Source organism: Apostichopus japonicus, chromosome 2 (genome assembly GCF_037975245.1).
Source record: "Apostichopus japonicus isolate 1M-3 chromosome 2, ASM3797524v1, whole genome shotgun sequence".
Taxonomy (NCBI): domain Eukaryota; kingdom Metazoa; phylum Echinodermata; class Holothuroidea; order Aspidochirotida; family Stichopodidae; genus Apostichopus; species Apostichopus japonicus.
The window spans coordinates 25,457,407-25,483,917 of NC_092562.1; the positions used below are offsets into that span (position 1 = coordinate 25,457,407).

General features: G+C 37.6%; 1 protein-coding gene across 3 annotated transcripts; it reads right to left on the reverse strand.

Annotated features, from left to right (window-relative positions):
* Window positions 1–158: 158 nt before the first annotated feature.
* On the reverse strand, window positions 159–26,511 carry LOC139983902 (fibrinogen-like protein A). 3 transcript variants are annotated; one of them, XM_071997667.1, is made up of 7 exons: window positions 26,206–26,511; window positions 20,396–20,464; window positions 16,933–17,019; window positions 10,026–10,087; window positions 9,142–9,270; window positions 6,053–6,317; window positions 159–2,902 (listed from the first exon to the last, which is right to left on the reverse strand). In XM_071997667.1, the coding sequence occupies exons 1-7, from the start codon at window positions 26,294–26,296 to the stop codon at window positions 2,646–2,648; spliced, it is 960 nt and encodes a 319-aa protein (XP_071853768.1). In that variant the 5' UTR covers window positions 26,297–26,511; the 3' UTR covers window positions 159–2,645. The 3 variants fall into 3 exon arrangements, with proteins under 3 accessions (XP_071853768.1, XP_071853770.1, XP_071853769.1); XM_071997669.1 differs by lacking the exon at window positions 26,206–26,511 and adding an exon at window positions 24,141–24,427; XM_071997668.1 differs by lacking the exon at window positions 16,933–17,019.

Below are 26,511 nucleotides of genomic sequence, written 5' to 3' on the forward strand. Positions count from 1 at the left end.
CCTTAGGTAGCCGTCCTGAGCTAGTGCGAATCAGCAGAGAGAGGTTGTGGATGCTACGCCTTTGCACCATTCAACCTCATGGGCTCAACATTCAGGAAGGACATGATTAACTTTTCTTCATTCCCCCCCCCTTCTCCCCTTGCCCCCTCCCCCATTACTCCAAGTTTTCTCATAGCTTTTTCCACCCCTTTTTTTCTCCACACTTTTCTGTCGTTGTCCTTCTCCAGTTTATTCCCTACCCCTTCCCTTAATCCTCTCTTTGTCCCTCCACTGTTTATCTCCTACCTATCCTCTTCCCCTGTTGGTTTTTATCTTTCCTTCTTCTCTCCATCCCTTGTCTACTAATCCCCTTACATCTATCTCTTTGTGTTCACCATGCTCATTAACCTGTCTGTATTATGTGCGTGTTTTTTCTACACAGGCTCTCTAGTGGATAAGCTGTTTGCTCACTGTTTTATTTATTTTGAACTCAAGTATTGAAGAACGTTAGGCCAGAAGCAAGTCGTTTCGTCAAATAACAGTACATAAGCAGCACACATTCAGTCACATGTTTATAGAGAATTACACGACGAAACTATTCGCATTTTATTTCTTCAGCAATTTGCCCAACAAAAATCGGCAGCACGAAATCATACGGGCCCATATGACTTTCCATAACAACTACCTGCTGCTACGAGCTGGTATAGCGTTTTCCCAGCAGTACAATATGCACTGTTCCATATAGCAAATCGAAAAATTGTGTAACTCGAATAGCACACAGTACAATTACACAGTGTGCCTATAGGTTACGCAACACTGAGAGGCAGATTAGAATCTCGGAAATCTGATACCTTCGCGGTAACGGTACCCATTTGCGTATGCTGTTTATAGCTAAGGATGAGAATGCCATATTAAAGAAATGAATACGTTGCCGCTGTGAGAAGAGGGCAGCATTGCTTTTATTTTTTAATCGGGGAATACGTTGAGACAAGATTTTTGATTTTAGCAATTTCCTAGCTGAGAGTGTGCCTTTGATCTTTGTAAACCAGCCGATAACTATTTCCTTAGTAACCTCACTGCCTGTGGCTTTCACCCAACTATTAGCAAGCCCACTAGAGTCACTACTAACAGTTCTTCTCTTATTGATAATATACTTAAAAACTTAAATAATACCAATGCTGGTGCTAAGGTGAATCATGTTGGTGTTTTCACAACTGATATCAGTGATCATTTTCCTATTTTTTACACTCTATTTTGAAGTCAAGTACTGTTCCTGGTTATGCTCCAATTTACTCTCGCAATTATTCTGAACATAATATCCGACATTTTGCCTCCTGTATATCTAGCACTGATTGGAGTGAAGTTTTTCTGGCAAAGGACACAAACAGTGCATTTAATACCTTCAATAATAGTTTTAGCCAGTCTTATTCAGACTGCTTCCCACTGTATAGAGTACGGCAAAGGCTAAAGAATAATCAACCTTGGATTACAAGTGGACTCCTTGTCTCAATTAAACGTAAGAATATACTGTACAAGACTTACTTAAAGTCACAAAATCAAGTTAACAAAGAGTCCTTCACCAAATATCGAAATATCCTCAATCACAGTATGCGCATAGCAAAGAGAAAACATTATACATGTATGCATATTCAACAGCTCTAAACATAAACACTATTTTAAACAATGGTAAAAGTTTTTTAATTACCCTAACAACTTTACTTGACTTGACTTGACGACGACGATGATGTCTCTATAAGTGATCCTCATGAAATTGCAAATGCTACTATCTTACATAATCATACATTCCTAACCCATGTAATCATGCATATTAACATACCTTCGGTAATCATCCTTACCCAACTATAACCAAGCTGATCTGGCTATTGAGTTAATTTGATTCAGGACTAATATACGACATTGCCCTCTGTCAAAATGCTGGAGCGCCCCTTCGTCTGATGGAAAGTTGTTTACTAATCAATTCTCAATAAAAATCGAACATGAATATGTAAGCAGTAATTCAAATGGAATACAGAGAGCCAAGATAATAAATTCTGTGTAAAACCAATTTATGCAATCTATTAACGCTTAGATAAACTATACTTACAGGAAAGAAAAAAATTCTCTGCATTTGATTCAGCAACACAACCTTTTAAGATGTAACTTTTTGTGAGAAATTCATGTTGAATTCCAACAGACTATCCCATCCAATATTCCATCCCATGCCATGATATGGGTAATAACTATTGTTAATGAGAAACGTATCTGAACTTATACCTGTTTACACAATAGTATATAATATCATTGTCTCATAACTGATAACAATATAAGAATATGTGTGTCTGTACTTGTTTTCTTTTCTAAAAACAAAGAAATTGCAAGTCCTCAGATGAAAAGAATCAACAGGTCCTCAGAAAAATGTCATTGTTAAGGGGTATTGTCAAGGTTATGGTACGTGAAGAGTGGAAGAAACACCTGGGTCCTCAGTCTGAATGTAAAACACACCTGGGTGTGTCTGTGTCTGTTTAGAGTAGTTTTGAGGAGCTGGGGGTTGAATTTGGGTTATCTGTGACATTTCTGTTTGCTGATATGGATGATATATTTGCTGAATTCCAGTGTGTTTGTTAGTTTTGATCCTCTTATCAAGTACTTCGTGGAAATAACCATATCTAGACCGGTCTTATCTTCATTTCTGTGTATTTGATGTTAAATTGACTTCCAGGTAGATCATACCACTGTATGCTTGATCTATCACCATCTGCTGTCATGTAGTCACCATTGAGGTTAGAATTTGCACAGCTCTTGTACCACCAGGCACCATGGCGTTCAACAGCACAGTTAGTTCTGCCTGTATCATCATTGTCCCTGTCAAAGGTACTGAAGGCAGAGTTAAGATGATAACTCAAAGCAATACCATCAGAGGCATCTGTGAATTAAACAAGTAAAGATGTTACCTTAAACTAAAATCCATCACAATTAAGGGACCTATCACAATATAGACACATTAAACAATTAGTAAATATGATTGGATATATTAAGTTGAATCTGGGCAGTTCCGTAAACTCGGACGTACATTTCGGATAGTTTATTGGTTCATATCTCAATGAGTATTTATATGAGGTAACTTTTAATTTGGACATTGTGTGTCATCTGCCTTCCAATGTTATGCTGTGGGGTTTTTATTTTTTACCTCCTTATAAGCCGCACAAAATTGTTTAAAAAAACCACCCTGTGACGGACGTACGTAGAAAAAGTGAATTTTTTTTCAGATCATAAATCTTATTGTAGATCTGTGTGATTTTTAATGTTAAACAATTAAAAGCTTACATGCATCACGTTAATAAGACCTTAAACTAGAATAAGCAGTAAAATCAAATTTGAATTTGATCACCTTCATGGGATATTTTCGCAAAGTTCTTGTGTGACAGACGTACATTTTTTAATGATGGATTTACATCTGCAAATTGTACGTCCGTCACAACACAATTGAGTTCCAAAAAAGCAAAGTTTAATTTGTATATTGTAACGTAACTCCCTCTGTTTCACAACTATTATTCTTACAACCTTGCAGCATGTTCTGTAACTACGGATGACAATTTATCTCAATACTAGACAGTACATATATATAGTAGTCAACATAAACCTGACACCTACAGTACAGAGACTATAAAAAAAAACACATACTCTAGCCCTAAAATTTGGGGTAATATATAGTTGAAAGAAGCTCCCTTTTACAACAAAAAACATTTGAACCACGAACCAAAAATTTTGGTGAATCCCTGCCAACTAAATTAATCCCTGTTAAAAAAGGTTTACATAATGAACTTAATAACAACCAAGTCAATGCCACATTCATTCAACTTGGCACCACTGAGTTGGCATCAACAATTCCAAAATATACCAAATAAGAAATTCATATAATTTGATTCATCCACATTTTTACCACTTAGCTGAGCGGTGCTACAAGATTTTGATCCATGCTGACCTTAATGACCTTTGATCTTTGACAGTATTAGTAGGTTGTGTACTCACCAAGGGCAACTTACATACAATGTGTGAGACGCATCCAAGTTAACACCATGTGAGCCTGGGTACAAAGTCTTCAGTACTTATCAATGTTGACCTCAATGACTTCTTACCTCTTTACAATCAATGAGGGTTACTCATTTTAAGCAAATCTACATTCCACTTCTAAGTCTGTAAGTGCAAAGTTTACACTACTAAGTTAACCAGGAGCTATTGACCTCAAATGAACTTTGACCTTATGTTTAATCTCTGTGACAGCATACATCAAATATTACTACACAGCAGGACATCCATGCTGAATCTCTGTGACAGCCTACATCACAAATATCACTACACAGCAGGACATATATGCTTAATCTCTGTGACAGTCTACATCACATATCACTACACAGCACGATATTGATGCTTAATCTCTGTGACAGTCTACATCACATATCACTAGATGTGCAGCAGGACATTAATGCTTAATCTCTGTGACAGTCTACATCACATATTACTACACATCAGGGCATTTATGCTTAATCTCTGTGACAGTCTACATCACATGTCACTACACAGCAGGATATTGATGCTTAATCAATGTGATAGTCTACATCACATTATACTACACAGCAGGACATGTAGGCTTAATATCTTTGACAGTCTACATCACAAATCACTACACAGCAGGACATTCATGCTTAATATCTGTGACAGTCTACATCACATATCACAACACAGCAGGACATGTAGGCTTAATATCTTTGACAGTCTGCATCACATATCACCGTACAGCAGAACATGTATGCTAAATCTCTGTGACAGTCTACATAACGTGTCACTACACAGCAGGATATTTTATGCTTAATCTCTGTGGCAGTCTACATCACATATCACCGTACAGCAGGACATGCATGCTCAATCTCTGTGACAGCCTACATAACGTGTCACTACAGAGCAGGATATTTATGCTTAATCTCTGTGGCAGTCTACATCACATATCACTACACAGCAGGGTATTTATAAAATCTCTGTGACAGCCTACATCACATATCACCGTACAGCAGAACATTTATGCTTAATCTCTGTGACAGTCTACATCACATGTCACTACACAGCAGGACATGCATTTAAATCTGTGACAGTCTACATCACATATCACCGTACAGCAGAACATGTATGCTAAATCTCTGTGACAGTCTACATCACATAGGCTATCACAACACAGCAGGACATTTATGCTTAATCTCTGTGACAGTCTACATCACATATCACTACATAGCAGGAAATTCATCTTAATCTGTGACAGTCTACATTACATATCATCATATAGCAGAACATGTATGCTAAATCTCTGTGACAGTCTACATCAAATATCACTGTTGTATTTGAGTCATGTTATATATCATCATGTTATATTATCATTGTTAGCAAGTTGTGCTTGTCTTTGTGTGATACCTTAGCATGTCACTGTACGAACATGGTTTCTATGTCTTTTCATTGCTGCACTGACTGTCATTTTGCTCGGTTCATGAACTGCATGTGATGTATTAGCATTTTCACTGTCAGTAGGCCTAATTATGCTTGATTTATGTGATGTCTTAACATATCACAAATGTGGGCCCAAATGAAAATAAAATGGGCCCCTCAAATTCGGGCCCAAAGAATGTGTCCTAAAATGCATTTGAGGTGAAAACAAAATTTGGGAATACCTGGCCCCAAAAAAGGGCTAGGAATTTTAGATCGCCCCAAAATTTAGGCCTTCATGTACCAGCCAGCAATGAACTAACAATTCTGAACCAAATTTGGCTACAATCCAACTTAATGTTGTGGAGTTATTGCAATGTAAAGATTTTTAGGTTTGGCTCTATAACCTCATTAATATTCATAAGTTCAGCGTCAAACCCAATAGGGCACACCTTCTCATTACACACAAACACACACTCACACAAACTTGACTGCATAGGTTCCTTTGCTTCCAGCAAGGAACCGGAAAAATAAACGACATCCAAAGAAATAAAAAAACAGAACATAACATTTAATAGTACAGAAACCTATAGCTTGGACAAACCTGCAGTTCCATTAAAAGTTCCCAGTCCAGACAGTGTGTAATTGTCACTTTCATCGTTGATCCGGAACAAGTCAAACTTTGCGTAGTATGGTGCTCCATCTTTGTTCACCATATCGATCCGCAGTTGATAGTCACCTTGATTGGTGAGGTCATACAACTTATCATTTCCCAACCAAAACTCATGGTCCAGCTCACCAAAGCCTTCTTTATAGCTCTGCCAGTTACGATAGAAGTCAACGGAACCATCAACACGACGTTGGAATACCTGTATATAATGTAAGAACGAAAAGAATAATTCCAAATTATTTTCAATAACATTTCAATGAGAAAGTGCATTTAACTTCTTTGTAGAACGAACCTAAGGAAGGATGACCTGTGAATGAGCAGTAACATAATCTTCCAAATTAAATCCATTCTGAACTGTAATTCACCCTTCTGTTAAGTGGCATGTTAGAGCAAAGTGAATTTCACCATCTACTACCATAGTTGATTGTTCACAGACCATGAATGAAAACTGTTCTGCTGTCTGTGTGTGTAATAGATAATCAGACCAATGTTGGATACTGTTGCTAATGTCTGAACTCTGTCCCATTACAAATAATGGAATCTTACTTTCAAACTTCCATACTATTCGCTTTGGAAAAGAAACACCTGCAATGATTTTGGGCCCAGCTCTGGTTTGAAATGATTACTTCAACAAACCAAAACTGGCCTCATTTGCGGAGAGAACGGGCCTAGTATTAAGACAGACAGATTGCTTTTGTAATAAACTCTAAATCTATATCAAGAGAGCAAACCATCTACTCTGAATCTACTCTGACAATCCCCAATTTATAGACAATGGAATCAAACACTGTAATGATCTTAAGTGGTCTTATGGAGGTTCAAAGTTAGTAAAGAAAAGTAAGAGTAAAGAGATGACGTAAAGACCGATGGGAAGAATATCCATGACATGTATTGCAACAATCTCCATGGTTACACAATTACATTAGAAATTACTGAAGTTTATTGTGTCAGAACTTGTTTCTCATTCTAACGGATGTTTATTTGTTTCTAGCAAATTTCACTGCCACTTCAAATGTAGGCCTATAGCTGTAGGAACAGAACTCCTGACCCTTGCGTCACAAACTAATTCCGTACCAATCGTCCAAAGTGATTCTGCTGACCAGTGTGAAAGCTTTATATTAAATGATTTTATAACTGTCAATGAGAATGAGTGTATTACTATTGTACAGAGCACACCCTCGGGTGCTTATAATTTGACAATATGCACAGAATTTTGAGGCAAACTTAACCATATTTACGACATATAGGATATCATAGTCCATCCTCCTCCATCAGTCATATTATACATATACAATATATCGTCTATACTATAGGATGTCATACTAGACTTACCGTCCATGCTCCTCCGTCAGTCATATTATACATATACAATACATCGTCTATACTATAGGATGTCATACTAGACTTACCGTCCATGCTCCTCCGTCAGTCATATTATACATATACAATACATCGTCTTTACTATAGGATGTCATACCAGACTTACCGTCCATGCTCCTCCGTCAGTCATATTATACATATACAATATATCGTCTTTACTATAGGATGTCATACTAGACTTACCGTCCATCCTCCTCCGTCAGTCATATTATATACCGTATATACAATATATCGTCTATACTATAGGATGTCATACTAGACTTACCGTCCATGCTCCTCCGTCAGTCATATTATACATATACAATACATCGTCTATACTATAGGATGTCATACTAGACTTACCGTCCATGCTCCCCCGTCAGTCATATTATACATATATAATACATCGTCTTTACTATAGGATGTCATACCAGACATACCGTCCATGCTCCTCCGTCAGTCATATTATACATATATACAATATATCGTCTATACTATAGGATGTCATACTGGACTTACCGTCCATCCTCCTCCATCATTCATATTATACATATACAATATATGGTCTATACTATAGGATGTCATACTAGACTTACCGTCCATCCTCCTTCAGTCATATTATACATATACAGTACATCGTCTATACTATAGGATGTCATACTAGACTTACCGTCCATCCTCTTCCATCAGTCATATTATACATATACAATACATTTTCGTCTATACTATAGGATGTCATACTAGACTTACCGTCCATCCTCCTTCAGTCATATTATACATATACAATACATCGTCTATACTATAGGATGTCATACTAGACTTACCGTCCATCCTCCTTCAGTCATATTATACATATACAATACATCGTCTATACTATAGGATGTCATACTAGACTTACCGTCCATCCTCCTCCATCAGTCATATTATATACCGTATATACAATATATCGTCTATACTATAGGATGTCATACTAGACTGACCGTCCATCCTCCTTCAGTCATATTATACATATACAATACATCGTCTATACTATAGGATGTCATACTAGACTTACCGTCCATCCTCCTTCAGTCATATTATACATATACAATACATCGTCTATACTATAGGATGTCATACTAGACTTACCGTCCATCCTCCTCCATCAGTCATATTATATACCGTATATACAATATATCGTCTATACTATAGGATGTCATACTAGACTGACCGTCCATCCTCCTCCGTCAGTCATATTACACATACAATATATCGTCTATACTATAGGATGTCATACTAGACTTACCGTCCATCCTCCTCCGTCAGTCATATTATACATTTACAATATATGTTCTATACTATAGGATGTCATACTAGACTTACCGTCCATCCTCCTTCAGTCATATTATACATATACAATATATCGTCTATACTATAGGATGTCATACTAGACTGACCGTCCATCCTCCTCCGTCAGTCATATTATACATTTACAATATATGTTCTATACTATAGGATGTCATACTAGACTTACCGTCCATCCTCCTCCGTCAGCCATATTATACATATACAATATATCATCTATACTATAGGATGTCATACTAGACTGACCGTCCATCCTCCTCCGTCAGTCATATTATACATATACAATACATCGTCTATACTATAGGATGTCCTTGACTTACCGTCCATCCTCCTCCGTCAGTCATGTTACAGAAGACATCAAATAAATCCCCATTCCAGTTAGTTGGTTTGATTGTGTAGATGCCATCGGTTGTATAACCAGCATTGAAGACATCCAAGCAGTCCTTTATCTAATTATACCATAACAAGTTAATAGCAAGCAAGCAATCCATGAAGTGACATATCTTATCTTATTATGGATAATATATGACCTTTGACATCAGTACACGATCATTCAGCTTTTTCTTCATACTTTTATTGGTGTATTAAAATAGGTAACAAAAATCCTACAGAACAATATGTTGAACAAGGAAGAAACATTAACGTCACATGGAAAGGAGGTTCCTTATCCTATACGCACTCCAATGGACAGACATTTTGTTTGGTGGTTATTCATACAATATAGCTGGAAGCATTGATGCCTTGATACTTTGTGTCGAATTCATTGCAAATCTCTGAAGATTCTAAGCTATTACAAACAGAATGTTCTAATTGGCTCTACTGATAGTGTTGATGTTTCGAAGATTCATGGAATTTACTTTAAATGCCAATCACAACATCTAACCTTCTCTCCTACAAAGAGTGACATCGTAACCGAATAGTTTCAAGGGTATCTTTACTATTGGATGACAAAGGGGAAAAAATATACCAATTTCAATTTTTTTTTCTATTCATTTACAGTATTCCAAGTTTATTTCTTTGCTGTTTCTGTGAGATCTCTCGTCTACACTGGAAGTGATAATTAACAGCCAACATACAGTATTGTACAGCCAGGCAACATCATAATTGCTCATATCATCATCAAAATTTGAATCTTAAATCTTACTCCTCAAACACAATATTCTCTTACTTCAAAATTGTATGTAATTAAGTGTGTAATTCTCACCACGATAGAAGGATCATCACCAGTAGTGGTTTCCATTGGGGTGGTCTGCACTGATTCGCTGGCTATCGTTAAAACAAGAAAACCCAAAAAATATCTCGTTTTGCTGACTCTTTACATCAGGTACGATAATTTAGTGATATACAATCATGCTGTACTATCTAAGTGTGCTCAAATTCGAAGTGCTTCAGACAGATCCTTTTAGAGATCAGTTCTGATAAATACATCAACTCATGGCTTGTCTACCGTGCCAGCGTATTGACAAATTCTACCAACAATTCCAAGTATGATGGTATAATACGGTAAACTAGGGATGGTTAGGGCATTAATTGTTCTCTGATAGGATAGCTAATTGATTAAGCTCTCGCTGATTTTTCTATTCTTCAGCTTTAGATTTTCATGGATGGTTTGACCGTTCTCAGAAATAGAGAGACTTTATACTTGCAAAGTTCGGGAGAATCTAACTGCTCGAAAAAAGGAAAAAGTTCCCTTACTTACGGCATGTGTTGAAGTAATTACCGTATAATTCCCCTGAACGGGTGCAATAACCCACGAAAGTGTCTGAATTAGATACAAAACTGATGTTTACTCGATCACATGGCAAAATTGGCGGTTTCCGTTAAGGCTTTGTAGATTATAATTGGGATTGAAAAAGTGGTTACAGTTTGACTAAAGAGGACAGCAACTACAGTGTCTATAACTGCAACTACATATGTATAAAACAGTACGCGATTTAAAGACCAACTATGGAGACAAATTTTTTGGGGGGATTTTCCATTAATTTGGGAGTTTACATACCCATAATCAACATGTGTAAAAAATAATCTTCGAAAACCTTCTATAACCCATCAAAAAACGACCACGAAAATGGACATTTGGGTAGTCATGTGACATGAACCTCTGGAATGTCTGAAAACAGAGATTGACCCAAAGGAGCCTCTGGTCACCGTGTGACGTCATAATGTGTATACCGCGAAAATCAAACGCTAAACTAGGCACTGTTTATACACAGATAGCGAAAAATTGTACTGTATTTGACTTCAACTTTCGAGCGTTTGAAAAGCTGTTAGCTTAAAACAAGAACATATGAAAGTAAACAACTAGTTTTAAGCAGAAAATTAAGTAAAATGGGTTATTTTATTAACATAAATTTCCACTCATATGGAGGCTGTCACGCCTGAATTGTATTTTAGCATTCCTTGTGGGTGGAAATTTCCACCGGGTAGCCTAGGCCTTTGCTAATTGAGGTGAACAATGGGGAAACGGGTTCTTCTCGGGTAATGTATGTAGATCCGAGCAAGTGCATAATGGGAAACGGGTCCATCGGAATTCGTAGATTGTGCTTTGGCGGGTAAGGGCAGGGGTCAACTTAAGGTCGCTATATAAGGATTGGGGTGTGGTTGGATGAGGCATTCTGTGTGAGTCTCACCACCGTCCGGTCTTCGCCGTCTTATTCCTCGGCTTCTGTGTGTTAGCCGTTATCCAGGCTTCTTTGTATGAGCCTAGGCTTCTTTGTATGAGCCTAAAGACTGGGAACGTTGATATTTTGTGGCGTTGCGTTTTAGCCTAAGCCATATCAGCGTATCCTGAGGATTACTGTGTGTATCCGTTCTTGTCTTATTCGACGAAATCATTTTGGACACATTTCTGTGTATATGTACACCGCAAAGGGCCGTTTTACTGTGTGTTACGTCCCTGGCCGTTTGACCAAGTTAATCCGGGATTTACTAATAGGACGATCCCGTAAGTTGATTTTTTTGTCCGTATTACGCATTTAATTGGTATCTGTATTGTTGATCGCACAGTAGGGTTTGTGGAGAAATTAATGTATTGTATTTTAAAGAGTCCTCGATCTATGGCTCGCAATTCAGTCAGTTTTTTAAAATGTTTGTCCATGCTTAGGCATACGAATTTGTAATTGTTTAGGGTCAAATGCGTTTAAAGCATTTAAGGTATTTTTAGGTCGTATAAGTGTGTACGAATTATAAGTTCGCCTTAGTGCCTTTGGTTGGGTTGATTGATTTTGTATATTATCATATGTAGTGGAACGGGTAGCTATCGCCAATTTGAGTGCGTTCTAACCATGTTCTGTTTCCAAACATCGGGCTGCCGCCATTTTGTTATTGTGATATATAGTATCGAGTAGCTATGTGTTTCATGGAAAGGGTTGACCCGGAGGTTCTTGGTATTATTTGGTAAATAGTGACACCATATTGGTTGTGTGGCTTGCTGACTTTACGTCAGATAGGGGCTATTGACGTCATAGTTTGACAATATTCGTTGGTATAGATATAAGTATAGCCATGTGTTTGCCATTTGGCGCATGCCTGAGAGTAGTTTTGTTGTGTTTTTGTCATATAGGGTTGCAGTGTTGGGGCCCGACGGCTACGCTGGTGTGAGGGGCTCGCCGTACCGTCTGGAGCTTCCTGCAGGGTACCAGCCGGAAGAAATCTAAGCGATAGGGAAGAAGTCTAAGCGATAGGGAAGAAGTCTAAGCGATAGGGAAGAAGTCTAAGCGATAGGGAAGAATTAAGCGATAGGGCAGATCCTTAGTAGAGTTATTTGGAAGGGTTGGTTGGGTTAGCGAATGCTAACCGACGTGTGTATTTTTTGTGTTGGGTATATATATGTTTCTTTTGTCAAGACCAAAAAGTCATTGGTCGAGTTGTAAATAAATTATGTTTCATTTTGCAAAATTCCTGGTGGTCTGTCATTTATTTATGTCATTCGTCTCGGGTGTCGAACGCTAAGCAGATTGAGACGTGTCCAGGTGGGGGATTACTCCTTTACTTGTGACAGAGGCATCGTTTACATAGCGGACCGTCAATAGGTACGTACGGTACAATATACTGTAGAACATGCAAGCAGCTTGCCGATTCCGTACTACAATTTGATCGCAAGATACCGCAGACTGAACAGAAGAATATACCTAAAAGATGCCTCATGCGTGATATGTGACGGGAAAATAGTTTACGTTACTGTCACCGAATTACCCCCCAAAACACTAAACATAATCTAACAACTACGAGAAGACAATGGCCCGAATCGACCAGGGTAGCATATACATGACTAAGCTTCAGCTGAACATAGTGCTCACTCGTTTTAATATCCAAAAGTACAAACACAGAAAAAGTATCCTGTCAATAAACCAAATTTAGCAGTGAATATCCAAATCCACGCTTCTCGTTCAATCCTGGGCGAAATACTACCGTGACTTTGTGTAGTTCCATAGAGTTAGGTCTAGTTGAAACAGGCCTTGACCAGTACCATCCCACAATCACAAGACAGTCACTAACGAAATAAAACGTCCGATCGCTATATAGTACCGTTTTATTCCACTCCTTGGACCATGCAGATGCCGGAACAAACGTAACGGACAATATAACACATGTATCACGAACTCACGATACTGGAATACGACAAATGACATGGATAAATGCGATGAAATCCTAACATGACTATTAACATACCCGGTGGGAGTTGTAACTCACTACATGTACTAACAATGCTACCTATAGGCACGGTCTATATACACGGTCTACATTGCGTGATATAATGTTACATGTAAGAACGGCCAGGGCGTGTTTACGAGGAGACTTGAAAGGGTCAATTTCACATTAGCTATGTCCGCCACAGCTGTCGAAAGTATATGTTTCTCAGAATGAGACATTTGCAGCATACACTGAGGCAGGGTCATGCATGTGGACTCATGGGCATGAGATACTCCGGGTGCTGACAAATCTTTCCTCGTTGATCTCACAAAATTGATCCAAAGTCTACGGCGTTTTACGTCAGTTCTTCTACTCGGAAAGCTAAAAAAGCTGATGCTTTTGTTGGCTGAGGTATAACTACAAGCTCCAACAACACAGAATTCTGGCATTTCGGGGAAAAAGGAGTATATACTATCGTTGATGTTTTGGGCAGCTCAAGTATACAACTTTACACACTAAAAGTATTGTTGTGAGTGCGTTATACCAACAGTGACGTCACATGGTCACCTGATGTCTTAGGAATGTTTCAGGAATGTCTGAAAAAGGTTTCCTACAAAGCTGACTTTTCTTCCCATTTTTCACGTAGTTAACGTCCGAAATTGGTACAGTTAATTACAGCAATGTAATTGGAGTGAGTTAGGGATTATATACATGCAAAATGGTGGGATTTTATGTTCATTGAAAAGTCTCCATAGTTGGTCTTTAAGGGAACACAGGGAGTCACCGCACACAAACAAAACAAGAGGGCAATTTACTGTCTTTGCGTGAAGTCAGGATGGTATGGTGATTACAGTGAACCAATGCATATATCTCTGTATCTATAATATTATAGGTCTAACAATACAGGCTAACCATATAGTTTTCACAGATCTCTACTCTATCAAATTATGGTAAATTTACCCATTTTAAAGTTATGTCTGTTTCAGTCCCAATGACTGAACATGTACACAGACTTAACGTTTCTCTGGCTGGCAGTGGGTTTTTTGTGTCAGTTCACGACTCAAGCTGCACAGTTTTAATAATTATTGTAACTAATCACCCAGACGAAAATAATTCCTGGCTTTTAAGCAAGAGTCAAGAAAACCCTGGGTTTCCCTGGATATCCAAGCTTTTTGAAAGTCCAGCCTTTTCCTGGCTTCATCTAGGCTCACAAGTCCACACTAGGCAGGAAAAGTGAGGGCAATGCTATCCTGGTTAGGCAGGAAAAGCCAGGATTTTGAAAGTCCAGCCTTTTCCTGGCTTCATCCAGGCTCACAAGTCCACACTAGGCAGGAAAAGCGAGGGCAATGCTGTCCTGGCTGGGCAGGAAAAGCCAGGAATTTGAAAGTCCAGCCTTTTCCTGGCTTCACCCAGCCTCACAAGTCCACAATAGGCAGGAAAAGAGAGTGGAATGTTGTCCTGGCTAGGCAGGAAAAGCCAAGCTTGCCTTTTACCCAGTATAAGCTGGTTGTAAGATGGTCAGATCTTACATAAAGTTTTCTTTTGTACCATAGTTTTACTTGTTTATTAGTGCAGTGCTCACTGTACAGAGGGCTATACATTTGTACAGTATATTTGTAAGCTGTTTTGTGGTCGCGGGGGGGGGGATTAAGATTTCTCTCTTCTGGGTTGCTTAGCAACTATCTTTGTTCTTCCTGGAAATTAGCTCTCACAGGAAAAGGGGTCTGTGTATATATATTATAGGAACAAAAGAGTTTTGTGAGGGTATAGGGAGTTAGGCAGTTGGCCATGAGTATTGGAGCAAGACAGTTGCAAAAGACGAGAAATATAGTTTTAATGCTGGATAGTTTGTTTTGAACCTTAATTTATAAAATTAAGTTAATACTGTAGTCCTTATTATTTTATGGAAGGAGTGATATTCACCTGACAGTTTGGCATGCGTTTTACTATAAAGGACATTATTTACTATAAAGGATATTACTTACTTAGAGGATATTATTTTACCATAAAGGATATTCCGGGACACCATTTGTTATAACTGACATTATTTTACTGAAAGGACACCCTGGGACACTATTGCTTATTAATTAAAGGATACTATTTTGTTGGGATCGGACATTTATCATACAGTTTATTCTGTTCAACTATACTGATGTCGTGGAAGATCTAATGTCGTGGAAGATCTGTACCTGATGTCACCAGCACACCAATCACCAGAACAGATTTATAAATTAAGTGTATTAACTTTAACATTTGGGTGCACCTCTCGACTTTAAGTCGTTTTATTTAATTCTTTGACTGGGCTCAGATCAGCTGTATATTGTTTGTTATTCATAATTATAATTTATTTTGATCCAATCCAGTTGAGTGTTCCATTTTTATGTGTCTTGTTCTGTGTTTGGTCATCACACCAAACCCAGAGTTCTCTGACCAAGAACAAACGTTTATTTTCAGTCGCTAACACCCTTACATATACATATAATTCATGATTTTAAAGCTATGAAAATTTCCTATACCACAAACACACTAACCTCCTATAGGTAAAAGTAACTGCCAACTAGCCAGCAAGATAATTTATATAGGGTAAGCATGGACACCTGGCTTTTCCGGTTTAATACTGGGTATGTATACCTGGCTTTTCCTGGCTCCTCACTGATATAAACAGGGACCTGGCTTTTCCTGGGTAATCCTGGGTGTGCATATACCAGGCTTTTCCTGGTTTTTCCTGGCTCTTCACTCACACACTAGACACCTGGCTTTTCCGGGGTAAACCTGGGTTAACCATCCAGGCTTGTCCGGCCTTAACCTGGCTCTAAATGAGTTATATAAACCAGGCTTTTCCTGTCCGAATTACCATTTTCAAGCCCAAGAATTTCCCCGGATTTCCCTGGGTTAAATCCAGTCTTTTCCTGGCTTATATTCCAGGGAATTCCAGGGTTTTCCTGCCTTAAATTCGTCTGGGCAAGGGGAAATAGTTTGTCATGTGACATATTTAAAGGAGCACAATTTGTTAACATAAAACAGTCATTGTCTGTGCTCACTAATCATCCAGTGTGCAGGGGTGCGTTGTAAGAGTATGGGTCGTCACAACTATGAAAATTAGGTTACGACAGTAGAGTCGGGCAGGGGAGGGGGGTTCAGTCAGGGCAAGTGGGGCTAGCTTTTAAGTTTTACAGCAATAAACAGGCTTCCTCCAGTTTTTAATGCTCTGATTTTGCTCTCTCTACTGTACATCCTTAAGATGTAATGTCGGAAATTTATTGTTTGTCAATGTTATTAACACATTTCAGATCCAAAAAGTGTAACAAAAATCAATAAAAGACAATGTGGCAATGGTCTCAAAGAAAGAGGCTCAGGTGAACTTGTAAGCATGAATCCTTCCTTCTTCCCTTGCATAGGAGACTTCCCGTCACATTGTAAATAGTGGTGAAACAAATAAATATACAAATACAAATACCTAACATCTACATTTACTGTACCTTCCCTGACAGTCGAGCCAGTTGTTTCACTGCTAGTAGTTTGCTTTGGGGTGGTCTCCACAGGTTTGCTTGAGTACATATTAGTAGCTATCAGTAGGTCAAAATACAGACAATAATATTGTCTCAAGAAGAGATGATTTTTACCATGAATTAGCAAAGGCAATACAAATTAGGCCTATGTGTTCAGTATGTACGTATGAAAGGTACAACATAATATGATCACAAACGAGCTATATGTGCTTAAAGTGAATCAAAAGAGAAGCTTCTTTATTTAATGTTACCGCAGCCCCTTTACCCTTTATACCCACATATACTGCACGCCTAGTTTGCAATGGTAGGTTCATTGGCAATGACGTGACGCTACCATAATCAACTTGTTCCAAAAGTTGCCTTTCCTTATGCTCAAACCATGTCTGAAATCACAAAATTGACCAACTACAGATATACATACAGTGCCACACAAAATGGCTACCATCACACTGCATACTTCTAATAGATCTTGATATTTTATCAATTCTTAAGACAGCAATATCCTGTTCATAATTTAGGTTCCTAGCACAATTTACTGTAGCAAATTATGGTCACCACACATTCACTGAATGTTGTACTCAAAGTGGTGCATCAAGTATTCTATTTTATTTGAACTATAACCAACTTATAAAAGAAACTGATTAGGATAAACTTTTATAAGCTGAGACAATTACAACACAAGAAAATAGTTAAGGGGAATATCAAAGTATAAGGGCCCTGTGGGTAGGGATGCACCGGATATCCGGTCCGGCCGGACTATCCGGCCGGATAGTGAGCAATTATCCGGTTCCGGTTTTTGAAAAATATCCGGCCGGATCTTTTTCAAAATCTGGCCTGAAATATTCCTTAAAAAGGTGTTGGTATTAAATCAATGTAAACTATTTCCAAAAATTAATAAAAACATTCAAAGTAAGGAAAAAATTAGGTTTAACATGTTTCATTTAATTTTCTCAATGGTCTGACCCAGTTTCTAAAGATCAACCAAAATAATACAACTACTGTAATAATATGAAGCTATATACAACAAATACAGTTTGCAGTGAATCATTTCTTGCAGCCTTCATCAGTTTATTATTGTGCAGTTAAAATAGACCGTACTTATCAGTCAAAATACTGTTCCATTGATTCTTTACTTTCCCATTATTGTTGGCATTCATGTTTTCTCTGAATTTTATGTGTGAAACAATCTCTTATATGGTTAAATACATCTGATTTTTTTTTAACAAACATGTGCATTAGGACCTTAAGAAGTCAAAACAATGGATCTTTTGGTGGACCACTACAGTCCATTTCCTGTCTAGAAAGCTGTCAATTGTTACTCATTGTTTGTGGTCATGGCAAAATGCAAATTGTAATCTTGGCACTTTTATAAATAGATGAAGCAATGGACTAGAAGAGTTTCCACCAAATGGGGTGCCAGACCCAGAAAAAACAGTATCTAATTTTCTCACAGAAAGAGATACAGTATCTCTTGTCACCATGAAAGTTCCTAAAAGTTCATGATAAACCTAAATCATTAAGTGTTCTAATGAACATTCAATTCCATTTTAAAGGATAGATAAAAGATAGATAAGAAGTTTCTTCCACTTCTGGAAAGATACAATGCTTTTTTTTTATTTTACAGATAATATTGCAATGTAAAAGTTTGTTACCAAATAATGAATAATAAAAGACAATTCTAATTCCAGATAGTAGTGTTATTACGACAATTAAATAATCTTTTTATTCAGTATAAAGTATGAGATTTGTGAAATGTAGCTTCCCGTTTTAAAACAAACTTCATAGGTAGTATGCAGTATTATACTGTATCAAGCTTGTCAACAATTATATATATTGTAGTTATTTTATTAAGGAATGTAGATTACACCACTTCAAGTTATATTTAATCTCATAAATGGGGTCTTAATTTCACCTTCTTTATAATATGCGTATACCTCTCCTAAGATTTGCTCCTTGTTTCATACTTCTACTTCTTATTAATGATTTTCTTTTGTGTAATGAAAAAATCCGGTTCCGGCCGGATTTTATCCGGCCGGATTTCATAACTATCCGGCAAAATCCGGTTCCGGCCGAATCCAAAAATTTGGATCCGGTGCATCCCTACCTGTGGGGGTTAGTGTTGAGTCATTAGTATTTAACTCATCCAGTGATGGTTGCTCATTGTTGTATTCTGAATCCAAGACATATCGATAAGATTGCCGTGGAATCTTGAGTTTGTTTGCCGAAAATATAAAACATAGCCGACAACTTAATTCAGATGGTTAATTAATTATGAAAATTAGTAGTTAGAGATGAAGAACATAATGTGATTGTATATAAAACAAGAATATATTTTAATTTTATTATCTTATTTGTGTCATTATAACAAAATAAATTGTTTCATAATTGAGTCTAACCCTGCAAATAGAATGAATTCAACAAAACAATATATTTCTATCTTATTAGATGTTTGTGATGTTTGTGATATTTGAAATAATGTTATGGGAACTTAATAAAATAAATATCACATTTTGTTGTTGTTGGCTGTTTCTTATATCACTGGTTAAAAATTAGAAGTTCATAATGGGCACACCATACAGTATATTTGACATTGCTTTTCCATAAAGACGACATAAAATTGATTAAATAACCCTCGAACCGCCTCAAATAAAAAATCCTTTCACAATCTTACCGGTATTAATGTCAATGACTATACAGTCCCTATCAAAGACCTGCATGCAACATCAATTGTAAACGCATAAAGCACTATATGTTGTTATAGCTTACGTGATAGCTAGCTGGCATTGGATGTAACTTTGGTACAGATAATGTGAACAAAAAATATGATACTAATATCATTTAACTTGACCGCAGAAACTGGCTGAAGGTCCCGAGAAATATGAAAAGATCAGTGTAATGCGCAAGGAGAGGGGGGGGGGGCAGCAACGGGAACGCCCAATCACCATCAGATGTTATGTCGTCTGAGGATGGTCTAAGGAGTTAAACCCCTCTCCTTTATAGTGTTATAGTTCGCAAATTTTGAAATTTTTCAAACGCTTCAATTATAACATACTTACATACTATATATGTGTATGTAAATTAAATTAACACATTTGTGTATTATTCTATCTTTCAGTTGGTGGGTGGTGGGACTGGGGGGGGGCTTATTTCCCTTGATTTTATTAGGGGAGGGATAGAATTTTATGTGTAACGCTCCTGATGTGGTCACCATGCCCTGACCTCAGTCAAGGATTATGACATTTTTGTTTGAGAAAGAATAAAACGACGCCTCCGGGCTGAGGTTGACGGCCTTCAATAAAACGTCAATTCCTAAATCGGTAACAGAATCCCCCCCATCAACTTCCAAATCCTGCGCACGTCACTCTAGTGGAATTTTCCTAAACTGTAACGGTTAGTGTATAGATTTAGTTTACTGCTTCGTTGTTGAACTTACCTTCTTTTGTAACATGGTCATTTGGTTTCGGTGCTGCCCCTGGGCATGGACCAGGATTGTAACGAGCAGCTGTTGAACAAGAATCACATGAAACATTACAGGAATAGTTACGATAAATTTATCAACAAGTTTTATTTTATTTTACAAGCGGGAAATTGTTCTAATTCTTTTCTAAAGTGTGTATAATTCATGTAATCGTTTTAAATTATTGAATCAAAATAAAGAAAACTTCAAATAAAAATGAATTTCTTGTATGCTATGACAACGGAGACCTAAAGCAAATAATGTTAAATGACGTTTTCAGCATAGGCGTAGGAAGGTACTATTGAGTGGGGGGGGGGGGGGTTGGGCTGAAAACTGATGGCCGACCTGGGGGAGGGTCTAAGGGGAAATTGGAAATTTTTTGCATCTCCAGGTGGCCTCAGATGCAATTTGGTGCAATATACTGTAGCACACTTCAGCACCCACTCTATTTTGTAAATAATTTTGCATTTTCACCTGGCCTTAGATGCAATTTGGTGCTCCAAATGAGATTTTTTTTCTCATTTGGAAATGAAAAAAGGGTTTTCTGACTTGCGAAGCGGGGGTCGGAATGACACTTCCGCCCCCCATATTTTTCACTGGGGGCTGGCGCCCCCAGCCCCCCGTTTCCTACGCCCTTGGTTTTCAGTCCGAGAAATAACCAGGTAGTGGACCACCTTATTGCTGCAATAGACAGGTAAGCATTCAGGGGGGTAGGAAGCTTCCAAAAATTCCAGGGGGGGAACAACATCAGAGGGGCACTTTCTCATTCCATAACCACCATTCGTTATGCTATAAACCGATACACATGCCGGCCAATGGTCATATAACTTAAATATATATGATGTGTTAGTATGCTATCAATACTGTTATGGTGCACATGACTCTATCAACCTATCTGTACTTCTCTCCATCCATAATTTAGAACTTTCCAAAAAAATCCTTCTGTGTTCATTCGTTGAATAAAAGTCTTATAGCAACCTCGGTTAAATCCAAGTCATCGGTCTTAGATTTGTGTACATTCGATAACATCAGACTGTTGTATCTCTTTTGTGACATTGTGCTTCTTAGATAATTCTTTAGAAGACGCTGTGTGGAGAACGATCTTTCAGCTGAAGCGGTACTTTTATGAGCCAACAAATATAAATGAATGAGTTTTGCAAGTTCTGAAAGTAAGGGCTGGACATTTGGGTGTTTCTGCTACATAGCAGAAATGATTGTGCTCATTGATGTAATTCTTTTCACATCAGGAAATTGCTGAAGAATAGTACCCCTTAACAACCTACTGTAAGCTGTACATCAAGCTGCGGAAAATCAATGTCACTGGTGTCTGTTTTCACAAACTGATCTGATATCTTAAAAGCTATGCCATTTGCTGCATTTAGAATTATAATTTCCTCCATATGGGTTAGTATTGTATATGACCCTGCAATAATTCCAGTGAATCTCCTTTGTAGTACAGCAAGGCATGCACCAATAGCCTCAAAACTCTAGACACAGAAGTAGGATTTGGCATCATCAAGTGTAGAATAATATCCTAGTAGAATGAGCTGCAACATTGATTGATTTTCATTTATTGTTAACCGTGCTACAAAAAGATATGGGATGCCATTTTAGAATAGCATGTACAGACTAAAACTAAATAATTAATTTAATATATTAAAATTAACAAAGGCTTAAGATATTCAAAAAGACAGTTCTTCATCAAAGGGGCACATTTTATTTGCCAGTAGGGCACATTTGCTATATTGGAAAAAAGTGGGGTTGTGCCCCAGTCCCCCCCCCCCCGCCCCTGATCCTACCCCTCTAAGCAGATCTATGTGAACACTTACTTCTTCTATATTGAGAAGCTTTAAAACTTTAATTATCTCATCATACAGGAATATTTAGAGGGATATCTTCCACTGGCTAAAGTTATCTGCTTCATACAAATTCTTGACATTTTCTGTATCCTTAGGGAAAACCCACACCCTCATAGGATGTTATAAGGTGACGATATGACTTTTTACAAAATGAAGTGGAACTTTCTGAATGCATCTGGCAACAAAAGAGTCAATGATGTGATCATGGCAATCCAACGGAAAATGTTTTTTGCTTTTCTGTATGATTTTTAACTAACGTTTCTACAGAGAAAATTATTTCTACTAAAAAAAAACAGTTGCATTTTGTTGAAATTCTAAAATGGCAGAGAACCTTGACAGCTAAGCGAACATTCCAACTATATCAAGGATAAATGAACAAGAAGATTATCATAGAAAAATAAAGGTTTTGAAAAACATTTGCCGTAATGACATCACAGATTACCCACTGCGATCCATCCCAGGGAAGAATGAGGGGTTTGACCAGGCGAAATTAGTTCCATTCAATCGACCATATCATGAGTTAGGGACAAGATTTTGAGATGGGATCCTTGACTGACAATGTGCTCTAACTCTGCCCTTGTACAACTTGCTAAGCATTTCGTATGACTGTAGTGATTTAAATTACGAATTTCGAATGAAGCGATAATTACCTTTGATGAAGTAGTATTTATTATAAATAATTCATCGTTTCGACCCATGTTAATTTAAAGGGATATTCCGTTGGCAGACGAAGATAATCTTGTATTAAGAGGGACTATATTGCAAGCTGACAAAAAACGGAAACTTGACGTTTTGGCGAGATGTATCTCGACAAAGATACATTTTCAGATTTTGAACGATTTGGTATCATCTCCATACATCCCGGAAAAAAACGTCAATTGTCAACTTCTTTTCATATTGGCGCGTTGTTGCATATATCTCATCAATATGTCCCTTCTACGCTTCCGTACATTTATTACCACGGGTTCTACTCCAATAACAATAAGAAGTATAATATGACGCCAACCTGAAGTTGGCAAGGTGCCAGGAATAAGCAAAGACAATCATAGCTTATAACTTTGAAATTAAGGTGCAAACACAATATCACTAAACAAATCATATGTATGTAAATAGATCACAGAAATAAAATTTAAATGTCAAGAACATAGGGAATGAATAAAAAAAACATGTCCCACCAAATACATGCCATGTTTGTCATTATATGAAATTACTTCCTCTCTATATCAGTTGTTCACTTGCTCTTGTAATGTAGTGCTAGGCAGTTCAACAAAATACCTGCTTGCTTTAATAATTGAGTTCTCTCATTTTTTGTATATTTACCAACGTATACCCATGTACGTTGTATGTTCCATACTGTAGTCTGTAGGATATTACACTAGCGACCGGGATTTTCCCAAAAAAAATTACTCTTTTTCTTAACTTGTTCGAACATTTGTTATAACACCTTTCAGTGGGAAACTTGAAGATTTGTTTCTTAACCAATGAGCAAGTTATGAAAAGAGATTGACATAGTTCTGCTCCTATGAAAGGTGGTCTGGCGGTCAATCTCAATAAAAAAATAACTTATTGAACATCAAATGTTGAATTCCGAAATGTTTAATTGCAAATACTGGAGGGAAAAAACAAGTTAAAGGTTCCACCGATCATTTGTTGACTTTGGTTTCTCCTATTTACTGATCTTTTTGCAATATGAAAGTAAATTAAAACAAGCGAAAGCTTTTCTGCTAGACGACATTGGCAACCACGATTGGCACACGCATATAGGCCTACCAGTGTTGAGTGTGGATAGCTAGGCCTAACATTAGGCTATGCAGCCCTTATATGCGTGAATCAGTTAGGTGACCTTGTAGTATTGAACTGACCTTGCTTGCCAACGTTAGTAGTTGTGAGAAGTACACACTCAAATGACGAGATGCAGTTGAAAATAAATTGTTATATCCAACGTGTTTGTCCTCTTTGTGTTGTTCTTATTGTTTTACTTCAATTTAACAGTAAAGGATATGGAGAAAATCCTTTCAAACACATTAAGCACAGTTCGTGTTCAAAAAATCGTTAAAACTTGAAAGGTACATGGCGCAATCCACAATACCATACGACATGTACAGCCGCGCACGCAACTGGCTGGCTCAGAACACATGACTAGCAGTGAGAAAACATTTGAGCAGGGCTCTGTTAGTTGAACAACAAAGATGCAAAAAGTAACATTAGACCAATCACAGTCTATTATTCACAAGATACACCTGGCGTCAGGCAGGCTTGAGTCAAGGAATACTAATTAGGAGTTAAAATGTTGCATATATGGCTGGAAATAACAGATGTTGCTGTTGGACAATTTTTCTTTGTACGCTAATAGATTTTATTTTCTTTGCAAGTTTCCTTTCACTATTTCTTATCAATTATCGCTAGACAAGGCGACTCTCAGTTGGTTGTTCGTTTACGTTGAGGAACACGTGTTTCCTATTTAACGTAAACAATTTATAATCTTTGCCCACCTATTACCCCGCTTTTGCCAGCAATATTTTTCAACTTGTACTTGAAAGTGTAGACGGCAAATTCTCTTCACTCCTTGAAGAGGAATTTATTTTACCGCCAAGACACCACCCGCGAACATGGCTAGAGCCTCGTGCAATTGGTACCTTCGAACACTTTGTCAGCCACTACTGAATTTATTGGACCAATCATATTGTAAAGATTTTTTTTTTACGATCTCCAATTAGTCATAATGGGGTTTACGCTAGGCCATAATCTCCGAAAATATAACATCTTAATAGCGTGAATATGGGGGTATAGAGCAATTGATTTTCTCGGGAGGGGGCATTACATTAACATCTACGTTTAGGAAGTTTCTCCATCTGGGGAAAATTTGTTATCTATTAATTCCAACGAATTCTATTTTATCATCATTAGCAGGTTGAACAGTAAGCAACCGACCGAGCAAACCCTTCCTTAGTTAACAGAAATTCTTAGACGATTGTAAGTAAATAGTTACTGTCATTATCAGAGTAGTTTTCTTGCTGACTAGACCATCGGGTGATCGGGTTGACCCGTGAGTTTTTTTCACGAACTTGAAATTCGTAAAGTCTAGTAAACACAAGTCAAACGATAATTGTACGTGATGTTAAAACTTTAAGAAAGAATTTCACTAACACATTTCTTTTCGATATTTTTACTTTTAAGTTAAGTTAAGTTAACGTGGGTAATAAAAAGAGAGTCATGAAGACAGTAACGTTCCTTGAATTTATTCTCCTTATTTTTTACCCGTTACTGCGAACGAACTAGACTTTTACAGCAGTGTTGGTATAGCTTCAAAAATACGCATCTTAGCGATCGCGACACCTCCGTCAGAGATTTGAATGTTTTCAATGAAATTCGGGAAGGGGAAAAAAAAGGTTTTGAGCCAGATTCGTTTTTTTTTTGCAAGAAAAAAAACGGTTTGGGGTTTTCACGAAACCGTGCAAGCTTAGTTGGGGGACTCTTAGATGAGCAATATCGAGTGAAACGGGTAAATGTTTTTACCCAAGCCTAGGCCTATATAGCTACCTTAAGTCGGATTGAACAACATAAATGTGTTTTTTTTTGGAGGGGGCGGGGAGGGGGAGGGGAACTGGCAACGCTGGCTTATAGTCATGCAGTCCAATTGTGCTGGAAGTATAGCATGTAACATTTCACCTTAGCTCTTATACGAAGATAACTGGTATGACCTTGGGATCGTTGAAGGGAACTCCGTCATTAGGGAGATCTGGAGGTCCATCCCCACAAAAAGAAAAGATAAATGTGACGTTATGCATTTCTGAGGTAATCACTTGTAGGCTATAAATTATGTATACCATTATGTCGACATGGTTGTTCCCAGAACACTATTACTGTTGTTGGGCACTTAATGTATATCATTGTTAAAAAGGTACATTTTGGTAAAATTAAGCCTACCTTGAGACCTTCCTCCAAGAAGCAGAATGACAGCAATCAGAAGATGAATAAATAAAGGTGATCGACACTGCTTTAATCCTCCTTTCTCCATTTTGAACAAATCCAGAGGCAGAAAGGGAAAAACAATCTAAGTTTATCAAATGTGTCTTTTCCTGTGGTAAGTAGGTACGTATCATGTATGTCTTGCCGTTCTGTGATACTAATGAAGAATTACTGACCGTTTGCCAGTATTTATTACCATCTTCATAAAGCGTCCAATAAAGTCACCCATATAGTGACTTTTAATTGGTCATGATGGTGGATGAC

Coding starts and splice junctions, on each gene's coding strand:
- LOC139983902 (XM_071997667.1), bottom strand. CDS start 26,296: ATGGAGAAAGGAGGATTAAAGCAGTGTCGATCACCTTTATTTATTCAT. Junction 20,465..26,205: donor TCTTGGAGGAAGGTCTCAAG/GTAGGCTTAATT, acceptor CTTGTTCAACAG/CTGCTCGTTACAATCCTGGT. Junction 6,318..9,141: donor CTGACGGAGGAGGATGGACG/GTAAGTCAAGGA, acceptor CATTATATACAG/GTATTCCAACGTCGTGTTGA.